The sequence below is a fragment of the Neophocaena asiaeorientalis genome, unplaced genomic scaffold (assembly GCF_003031525.2).
Source record: "Neophocaena asiaeorientalis asiaeorientalis breed wild unplaced genomic scaffold, Neophocaena_asiaeorientalis_V1.1 scaffold225, whole genome shotgun sequence".
Classification (NCBI taxonomy): domain Eukaryota; kingdom Metazoa; phylum Chordata; class Mammalia; order Artiodactyla; family Phocoenidae; genus Neophocaena; species Neophocaena asiaeorientalis.
In genome coordinates this window covers 2,005,227-2,016,365 of record NW_020172364.1, presented here as the reverse complement: position 1 = coordinate 2,016,365, position 11,139 = coordinate 2,005,227, and the positions used below count along the sequence as shown (strand labels likewise).

Sequence of the window (11,139 nt, the reverse complement as noted above, 5' to 3'; positions counted from 1 at the left end):
GAACTTCCCTGGTGGCTCAGTGGTTGAGAATCTGCCCGCCAATGCAGGGGACATGGGTTCGAGCCCTGGTCCAAGAGCAGCTGAGCCCGTGCACCACAACTACTGAGCCTGCGCTCTAGAGCCCGCAAGCCACAACTACTCAGCCCGCACACCACAACTACTGAAGCCTGTGTGCCCTAATGTCTGCGTGCCACAACTACTGAAGCCTGCACGCCTAGAGCCTGTGCTCCGCAACGAGAGAAGCCACCACAATGAGAAGCCCGCGCACCACAACAAAGAGTAGCCCCGGCTCGCTGCAACTAGAGAAAGCCCCTGCTTTAAATTTAAAAATTAAAAAAAAAATTAAATAAAAAAAAAAAGACAACTATCTTAACTCTTCAGCATTTCCAATTTCTATTTCAACATCACAAACTTCTCAAACTTCAAAATAGTTTGTGGTTCCTAAAGTTTAAGATGAAAAAGGAAATTTAAAACTGAAAATCTTTCAAAAAATTTGCCATGCTGTTCAAAATCAATTTAAATGTATTGCATTTGATATTAGATAACACATTCAAGAGGAGATATATATTAAGGTACAAGCAAGGCCTAGCTTCTTCTGGTACCTAAAATATTATGTCAACTTGAAAATGGCCATAGCTAACTAACTACAGGAACTCTTGATCACTTCTCTCCTTTTCCTCTACAAACCTGTCACCCCCATCTCCAGAGTACCACTGCTGCCTAAATTTCTTTCCCTAACTCATTCTTCTTGCCTCACTCTTGGATAGATTTAAAATGGCAGGATTAGGAAAGAGATATATAGGGAAAACTGCTGCTACTGCTAATTCTCTTCCACACTGCTAAATTCTCTGGAAAAACTCTCTGGGTTAAGTCCTGCCTCTGGCACTAATTAGTTACTGACCTTGGAAAAGTACATACTTTGAACTCCTCCTTTTACTTCACAAAAGCAAAGACAGACAAAAAAATTTTTTTTTTTAATTAAGACGACTTAGCTAGGCTTAAAGCAAGATAATCATTTCGGTAATCAGGGGCTGAGCCTTTGGGACTCTGGGTCTGGAAATAGGCAGTCTGAAGTTCAATCCCCTTTTGTACCATGGTCCTAGAGTCAGGTTCAACTGAAAGGAGGTTGAAAAAAGCTGTGTACTTTTAAACATGTTTAAAACCTCCAAAGAGGTAACAGAATAATATATTTTAAAAAAAAAACCAAAATATTACAAGACAAATCGGCCAATATGCATCAAGAACAGACAGAAACGCAAGAGGTCCAATAATAAATTCTGGAAAAAAAAGTCATTTAAATTAAAAATTCAGAAGACAAGGATGAACTCTAGATTGGATATGGAGAGAACTGATGACTAGAAGCTAGAACTAAGGAATTCACACTGAAAGCAGCACAGAGAAAATAGATGAGAGATATGAACAAGAAGTTAAGAGCCAGAGCACAGATTAATATCAAGCAAGAGTTTGAGAATGAGAAAATTAAAGCCTGAGAAGCAATATTTAAAGGGAAAAAAAGATTATAAACTTTTCTGAACTGTAGAAATGACAGCTTTCAGATTGAAAATACACACAAGTGTAGAGCAGGAAAAACAAAAATCATATGAAACAACATGATGAATACAGGAGAGTAAAAACTGCAAAATATCGAGGACAAAGAGACAATCTTAAAAACAACGTTTAAGAGAGTATCAGCAAAGTAATGACAATTAGATTAAAAGCATATTTTACACCAGCAACAAATGTCCGAAAGCAACAGAATAAGTAGTGTCTTCAATATGTTGAGTGAAAGTAACTGTTAATCTAGAAATCTGAATCTACTTAAATTAGTATTCAATAATAATTATGAAATAGACATTTTAAGACATAAAAACTAAGAAAGTTTACCACACATGAAGCCTTGCTTAAAAATAACTAAAGGATGTATATTTCAGCAAGAATAAAAGTAAATACAGAGGGAAGAGATGGTATTCAAGAAATAATGGTGAGTAAAAAAATCACTGTAATCAATCAAAATGAGTAACAGTTAAAAAGTTAAGAGAACGTTTTGAGTTTAAAAAGAAGTAGAACTAGAACACACATTATGGAAGAAAATATTTGCAAATCACATATCTGATAAGGGTCTTGTATCCAGAACACATAAAGAACTCTTACAACTCAAAAAAAAAAAAAGGCAACTTAAATACGGGCAAAAAGATCTGAGTAAGCATTTCACCAAAAAACAAACAAACAAACCCATAAAATACAACAAAAAAACTGGTTAACAGGGACATGAAAAGATGTTTGAAATCATCAGTCATTAGGGAAATATAAATCACAACCATGAGTTACCATTTATACTCACAACCATGACTGCAATCAGAAAGGCAAAAACAAGTGTTGGCACACGGATATGAAGACACTGGAATCCTCATAAATTGCTGGTGGAAATGTAAAATGGTGCAGTTACTTTGGAAAACAGTTTGGCAATTCCTCAAAAAAGAGAGGTACCATATGACCCAGTAATTTCCACTCCTTAGGCATTTACCCAAGAGAAGTGAAATATACATCCACAAACTGCACATGAATGGTCAAAGAATCATTATTTCTGATAGCCAAAAGGTGGAAACAAACTAAATGTCCACTAATTGATGAATGAATACACAAAATGTGGTACATCTATACAATGGAATATTATTTGATATTAAGAAGAAATGAAGTACTGATATATGCAACAACACAAATGAACCTTGAAAACATTAAGCTAGGTGAAAAGAAGACTGTGACAAAATACCACATAGTGTATGATGCCATTTACCTGAAATGTCTAGAGGAGGCAAGTCTACAGACACATAAAGTAGATTAGTGATTGATTACGGCTGGGGGCCAGTGGCTTGGGGGAATGGAGAATGAGAGTTAGTGGATAGATAGGGAGTCTCCTTCAGGGCGTATGAAAATGTCCAAACATCACAGTGTGGCGGTGGCTGCACAACCCTACGCAGTACGGTATGTGAGTTATATCTCAAGAAAGCTGGTAACAGAACAAAACAGAGCTAAACTATTATGTAACAGTAATGTGGAAGGTGAGAGGGCATACTGAGGTCAACATCTTCTAAATCCCTATATTATTTGTAGGTGGATAGAGATGCTCAATATATAGGCACAGCTAGGGAAAAAAAAGGATAAAAATACAATCCATAGCTTCTACATGATCAAAGGGAAAAAATATGAATAGAAACTTAACGAATTCAATGCAAAGCAAATCAAAATCCTAGAAAGATTTCCACAGAATTAGACAAACTGATTATAAAAAATAGCATATGGAAGAGTAAAGATCCCAAGCAATTCTGGGGGAAAAAAAAGGATTGGGGGTTCTGCCTGGCCAGATATCAAGACTTCTCATAAAACACTATAACTAAGATAGTGCCTTCCTGGTGCACCAACAGATCAATACATGAATGAAACAGAATAGAGAACCTAGAAACAGAACACAAAACAAACAGAATGATGGTATATGACAGAGAAGGCAAACAACACTAGCTAGTGGGGAAAAGATGGCTCATTCAATGAACGGCACTGGGACAAATAACTTCTTATGTGGGAGAAAACAAATTCCCTACTTTATTCCATACACAAAAATAAATTCCAAGTATATTAAAGACCTAAATGTTGTAAAACTAAACTTTTAGACAACTTGAAGAAATTAAAAAATAGCATATGGAAGAGTAAAGATCCCAAGCAATTCTGGGGGAAAAAAAAGGATTGGGGGTTCTGCCTGGCCAGATATCAAGACTTCTCATAAAACACTATAACTAAGATAGTGCCTTCCTGGTGCACCAACAGATCAATACATGAATGAAACAGAATAGAGAACCTAGAAACAGAAAACAAAGAGAATGATGGTATATGACAGAGAAGGCAAACAACACTAGCTAGTGGGGAAAAGATGGCTCATTCAATGAACGGCACTGGGACAAATAACTTCTTATGTGGGAGAAAACAAATTCCCTACTTTATTCCATACACAAAAATAAATTCCAAGTATATTAAAGACCTAAATGTTGTAAAACTAAACTTTTAGACAACTTGAAGAAAACACTAGAAAAACAGCTTTATGACCCTGGTGTAGAAAAGGAATTCCTAAACAAGTAATAAAAAGTAGAAATCACTCACCTAATAAATTTACCTACAAATAAATTTACAACATCAAAAAAGACACCATCAACAAAGTTAAATACAAGGGGCAGGCTAAAAGAAGATATTTACAACATATACAACAAAGAATTGGCATCCAGACTACAGAAGAAACTAATAAGGAAAAGACACACCACCCAAGAGAAAAATGGGTAATCAGTGGAGGCTAACACAACGTTGTAAAGCAATCATACTCCAATAAAATAAAAAGAAAAGAAAAGTGGGTAATCTATTCATATGAGTGAAACACAGGACACCTGAATCTCACTAGCAATCAGCAAAATGCAAATTAGGGCAAAATGATACACCTCTCACACTCATCAGATTGGTAAGTTTTTCAAGTCTGACAGTACAAAGTGTTGACCAAGATGTAGGAAAAGGGGAACTCTCATGTTTTAGAAAATAATCTGGCAATATCTAGTAACAGTCATAACATGCACACCCCATGACCCAGCAATTCCACTTCTAGGTATTCCAATTTAAAAAACCCACACATAAACAAAAATGATCACCGCAACATTTTTTTTTAATAGGAAAAAAACTGACATCAATTCAAATATCCATTAGTCCTCGAAGAATGGCTAGGGCTGGGGTTGCTTCATTTTGGTAGTTCCAGAGCCTAGCAATATGCTATCACAGGTGTATGTTCAGAAAATGTTTGGGTGAATGAATAAATAAATGAGAAAGAAACAGTGTTACCTATGAGTAGATGCAGAGTTGAGAAACAGCTTTTATTACATGGAGAACTAAAACAAAACAGACAAAAATCCTTGCTTTCATGGTATAAATGAGACAAATAAGTAGAGTACAGAGCATGTTAAATAGTGATAAGTGCTAAGAGAAATGAAAAAAGCAGTGAAGGGGATAGGGAAGTATGGGGGTGGGGATTTACAATTTTATACTGAATGGCCAGAAAAGGCCTCACTGATATGGTAACATCTGAATAAAGATTTGAAGGGAGTGAAGGAGCCAGCAGATACCTAAGGAGAAGAACATTGCAGGCAGAGGTAACGGCCAAGGCAAAAATCCTAAGACTGAAGTACGCCCGGCACTTCTGATGAATAGCAAGCTCTGTGTGGATAAAGAAAAGTGAGTGAAGAATGATGGGAGGACTTCCCTTGTGGTGCAGTGGTTAAGAATCCGCCTGCCAACGCAGGGAACACAAGTTCAATCCCAGGTCCGGGGAAGATCCATCCCACATGCCAAGGAGCCAACTAAGTCTATGTGCACCACAACTACTGAGCCTGCGCGCCACAACTACTGAAGCCCTCACGCCTAGAGCCCGTGCTCCGTAACACCGCAATGAGAAGCCCATGTGCAGCAACAAAGACCCAACGCAGCCAAAAATAAATAAATAAATATATAAAAATAAAAAAAAAGAATGATGAGAGATGAGAAGTGGTTTGGGGAGCGGGGTGGATACAGATCTACTAGAGACTTTGGCTTTTACTCTGAGCAAGAAGGCAAGTCCTCAGGAAGGTTTTAAACACAGGAATTACATGACCTAACCTGTGTTTTAATAAGATCACTCTGGCTGCTATGTTGAAAACAGACTGCAGGGATAGAAGGGATATTTAATGATGATACTGGCAATCACAAGGTTCTTTGGGGTATCTGGACAAGGTCCCTACTTGAGTGCTGTTAGGATAACTGATATTCCACTAATGCTTGACCTCTCTAACCAAATGAAAAATTGGGTATCTGAGAATATAAGTGTGAACATAGAGATAAAATAAGCAAATACTCTAAGCTCTCGGATCTTAAACATTTTTGAGGTTAAAATTTACTTGGTCACACCAAAAAAATACCACTGTAGGCCTGTGCTTCCCTGACCTACTCCTCCTCATTCATTCCTTGAGAGAAAGGCAAAGAACACAGGTACTTCCAAATTGATGCTGAAATAAACCTGATACTCATTCACTTAGTTAACCAACATTTGGTGGGCGAGTACCTACAATATGGGCCAGCTGCTGTCTTGAGTGCAAGGGCTATAAAGATGAACAAAATATGGCCCATCCTAAGATATTTACAGTCTAGTGTGTGAGCTACCTAGACTTACATAATGTGCCATAAAGAAACACAAGCTCACTTTTAATGTTATACAGCAGCACTAACAGAAATATAACATGAGCCACAAATACAAGCCACATATGTAATTTTAAAATTTCTAGTAACCTTTTTTAAAAAGGTAAAAAGAAACAAGCAAAATTAATTGCAATATTTGACTTTACTGAATAAATCCAGAATATTATTTCAACATGTAACAATATAAAAATTGAGATTTTTACATTTTTTTATATCATTTTTTAAATCCTAGGCATATTTTATACTTAAGCATATTTCAACTTGAACTAGCCACATTTCAAGAGTCTTGAACAGCATAATTATGCAGAATAGACCTATTTTTTAGAAAACTGAAAAGAATTTGACACAGGTACAGGGCAAAGTAAATTAGTAGAGGGAGGCTTGAACATGTTCACAGCTGAAAGAAAAAGAGTAAACATACTATAGATAACTGATATGGAGTGCGGAGAGCAGGATGAAACAGCACGAGTGGACTGGTTTGTTTGGAAAAGAGGACCGTCGCACCTTCCTCTGTGACAAGTGGAAAGGTTAGAATTAAGATATAAACAAGTCTGGTGAATGCGAATGGGTTGAGAGTTTAGGTTAAGAGCTTCCCGTTTTTCTCAGTGAATCAGAAGACAATCTTACTAGCCTCCTTCCACCACTGCGGATACAAACCTGAAGGGACTACATTTATGGAACAATTTAATAAACTGTACTCTAGTATGACAACATTAAGTTGTGTTTTTAAAAATCATAGTAATTTTCTAGCTTTCTTATGGACTGGTCAATCTTTGAATTTTGTCACTTGATCTCTAAACACAGAAGCAATACTATGGATTCATTCTTTATTTTCTCACCTATTCATTTATTCAGCAAACATGTACCCAGTGTCTACTCATGTCAAGTACTGTGTGAGACAATGAGCATACAGAGATGAATAAGGCCCTCAGTGACCTACATTTGTGTCCCCAGTACTTAGCTTATTATGTCTGCACACAGTAAGTGCTTTAAAAACACAGCACTACATTGCCCTGTAAAGAAATATTACATGTCAACTAAAATATGAACTGACAAAGACTTTCATTTGTCTAAAGTAGCGCTGTACAATAATTTTCTGTGCTAATAAATATGTCCTACTCTGAACTGTCCAATATAGTAGCTAACAGCCACATGGATTTTTAATTAATTAGAATTTTAATAGCCAAGGTGGTTAATGGCTACCACAAAAATCTAAATATGAGAATACAGTGAGTAGCTAATGGCATTTCCACTATTATAATCATGGTGCTGTCATCTCTAATGAGTTAACACACATGTGATGCTAGAATAATACCAACTGTACCAGAAAGACATCATAAGAAAATTTTCTTAGTGTAAAATAACTTTAGCATTATGAGCCCAAAAAGAAAGAACAAAAGAGAAAGAAAAAGAAGAGGATAGTCCAATCTTTTCAGTATACTTCCCCAAAGGAAAACATCAACTTTCTGACAACCTCCTAATTTTTCTCATTGTGTCAAGAAGTGAAAATAGTCTGCGGAGATAAGGAGTCAAACTTTTTTTAATTAGAGAAGAATTAATAGAACATATGAGTTGTTTCAGTACAAAATGACAATGAACTTTTTTTTGACAAGACAATTTAACTTGTTGAAAATCGGGATGCATATAATGAATAAAGTGTTTTTATAACTCAAAAAAACCTGTCTTTGTGGTCTGCTTATAAATTTCTCCAAATCTGTCCTAGTTATCTGAATTTTCTTAAGTGAACCAACCTATTGCTAAAAGACTCAATTCATTGAGCAACTGGAAGTATAATTTAAACTAGACTTTGAATTGAATAATTCCTGGTGTAGTAACCAGAATGGCTGTTTATGACTGCGATAGTAAAATACACTTTCATTACTCTGTGAATCCACTATCCTTAATGTATAATTTAAGTGACTGTACAAAGGTAATCAGAGAAACAAAGTCCTACATGGGCACAGGTCTGATTACATACTTCGGTACTTCCATACTGATAACTTAAAAGTAAAACCAGTGAAGTGAGCAACCAATGTCAGAGAGAGCATTTTTTGTGTACAACGAACTTGTTCAACTTGTTAACCACCCTGTACGGCAGCTGTCTTGTAAATTAACCACACAACTCCCTGCCCTTCCTTTTAGTTGTGTTCAGCTGAAACCATTTAAAAAAAACATTACCAGACTGCCTGTCTTGAAGATGAGAATGGTTATACAATCAGGATTTTATTCAGGTTAACAAAAATACCTAACACTGAGAAGTGGTGTCTTAAATCTACTAGAAAAAACTTTAAGAGAACCACTAGCACACAAAAACACCATCAGGTAAACAAGACTTCTATACATGAAGATGGGCAAATCAAAGGCATGAGATCAGACCTGAAATAATCAACTTCTGAAGTTACCGAGCTGCCGCTTACTGCAACGAAGCCAAAGTATTACAACAATCTGGTATTATAATGACATCATTAGCTTGGTTTCCTAATAAGGCATATATCTGGGATATATGAATGCCCAATTACCTAAAAATAGAGAGCTAACATTTGTCTGAGGCAGTGGCAGGCAGTTCTAGTTTTATTTATAATATTTTTTTTTTTTTTTTGAGAATGATGCCCACTGCCAAATGAATTAACAGAAGGCTAGCTCTGAAACAGCATACTTCTTAGTCATAACAACAACAAAAAAATGTTCTTCCAGAGCAGGGAAAAAGAGGTATCCATGTTTTGGTCCCACAAAATCTTTACAGTCCCACAAAAACGGTTTTTGCTTCACGGCCTTTTGAATTCGTAAGTGAAAACACCGAGTTGTAACAGCATTTAATTACTAATGCGATTTAGAAATTAAGCCGCAAACAGTAACAGACCTCATCATGGAGGTAAGGTTAGGCTTCTTCAGCCAGCAGCAATTTCAGTCCTAACTGTCACGTTGCCTTAGTGGTGTATTTTGCGGGCTGCAGCCGCCAGCAGGCAAGAAAGTTTTCTCTGTGAATTAATTCTGAGAAAGGTGGCGCTTTTTATATGCCTTAAATCACCCTTTTCTAAGATCCTTTTTTTTCTCCAGGTGTTCCAGTAAAACTGAAAAGTTAACCATTGATTCCAAACCGGTCTCGTTCAAACTGCCTCGGGAGAGCGGAAAAAAAGGGAGGTTCGCGTTCGAAAAGTTTCACTTGGGGTTAGGGCGAGGACAAGGTAAGAAGGAAAAGTCCGCCATAACTACCGTACTTACCTTCGAAACTAGACGGGGTGTTGGAATATTCTTTCTTACCCTCACCCAGGCCTTGGGTAAAATTTCTTTCGTTGAGAGCGGTTAGACTAGGTAAGTGACCCTCCTCCTTGATAACGCAACCGCGAAAACAGCGAGGAGAGGGAGCTGGAGACAAGTCCTCACCCTCCCCTTCGCTCAAACGAGTCCCAAATTGTTAGAGGCAGGAAACACAAGCCTCTTTTCTCTCCCCAAGACCTACTCTCTTTCCGTGCCCTCGCCCGAGTTCCTCAGGAGGGACGCCGACCCGGCTCCGGACTCGCTTCTGATCGCAGCCGCCCAGGTGCGCCAAGGAGGAGAGAGTAACCGAGAAGCGCGGGCAGGAAGCGGCCGCCGACCTCGGCGGCCCGGGCTCGGCGGCGAGACGCGTGCCGGAGTTGCTCGGGGCTCTGCCGGCTCCCGGGCCCTACCCCGCCTCCGCTGCGGCCTAGCCCGGAGCCCGCGCCCCGGCCTCGCGGCTCCGCGCCGCCGGCCCTTCCTCGCTACCTGGGCCCGAGAGACCGCGCAGGAGCAAGCGTCCGGGAGGTGAGGGGAGGAGGCACCTACCAGCTGCTGCCGGACCCAGCGCCACATGCCCCCGCCGCTGCCGTCCCGGTCCCGCGGGACGCGGGGGCCGAGGGGCTGCAGGTGGAGGCCGAAGAGCCAGAGGGGGAAGCAGGAGGGCCCCTCCGGCTGAAGTTCCGCTCGCCGTCGCGCCCGCCTCACTCCCCGCGCCAGGGCCCCATCTCGCCGCGCCGGCCCCGAGGTCCTACAGGCGCGGTCCCGGCGCCGCCCCCGCCCGGCGCAGCTGAGTCCACTGCCGCGCCGCAGCCACCTTCATTATTGACCGTTGTCACCCGCAGTACCGCCACAACCCCACCCCCGGCCCCACCCGGGCCAGCCCCCGGCGCCCCGGCCCGCCTCCGGACGTGACGAAATTGGCTGCGCGGACGGAGGGCCCAGGCTCAGCCGCGTGGGTGGAGAAGGCGGCGAGCGTGGAAGGGGGCCGGGCTTCCGAACTCGGCGTCTGGACTCTGCCCCTCCCCTCATTTCTGGGGTAGGATTTAGTCGCGTGGGTGTGTCTGTCTACCGAGTCTGCACCTCCTGGCCGACTCCTCTATTCCTACCTCCTGTTGCGGGTCTGCTTCTGGTTCTCTGCCTTCTTTGGTTCCCCCAGCAGCCCGACACGCATACGCAAGATCAGGAGTGTAGTGACTGAAAGTTAATTCCCGGAGGTCTCCAGTTTCGGTTCAGTGAAATTGCCAAAGCCTTTGTCTCAACACTTAACGCAGCTCTCTTTAGCAAAGGACTGAGCTGGGGCTAGGGAAATCTTGATCACTTCAGTAATTTTGAAAGGGGATGCAACTCCCCTGGGCCTGGTCCGGTGCGGACTAGCGTTTCCGGGAGAATAGAAAGATACGCTGTCTTGCAGTGCTAAATTGAACAGGTTGGGGGAAAAATACTTTCTGTGGGAAGGTAGTTGTTTACTGTTAACTGCCGAACTCCTGCAATCAAAAACACCTCATCAGTAACAAGACGTAGATAAGAGAAGGGTGTGGAAAAATAGAGGTAAGAAGGAATATAACAACAACTGGAATAAAACTTTGACTTGGAAGGCTGAAATGAAGTGCCGGGTCTCGGTTTATT

At 40.4% G+C, this 11,139-nt stretch overlaps 1 protein-coding gene across 3 annotated transcripts in view; it reads right to left on the bottom strand.

Annotated features, from left to right (window-relative positions):
• ATP11B (ATPase phospholipid transporting 11B (putative)) overlaps positions 1-10,353 on the bottom strand; it is a 119,891-nt gene extending 109,538 nt beyond the window's left edge. For all 3 annotated transcript variants that reach the window (XM_024768807.1, XM_024768817.1, XM_024768825.1), the window contains exon 1: positions 10,060-10,353. In XM_024768807.1, the coding sequence (XP_024624575.1) occupies positions 10,060-10,086 (27 nt within the window). In that variant the 5' untranslated portion in view covers positions 10,087-10,353. The remainder of the gene's footprint in view (positions 1-10,059) is intronic.
• Between the last annotated feature and the right edge of the window lie 786 nt (positions 10,354-11,139).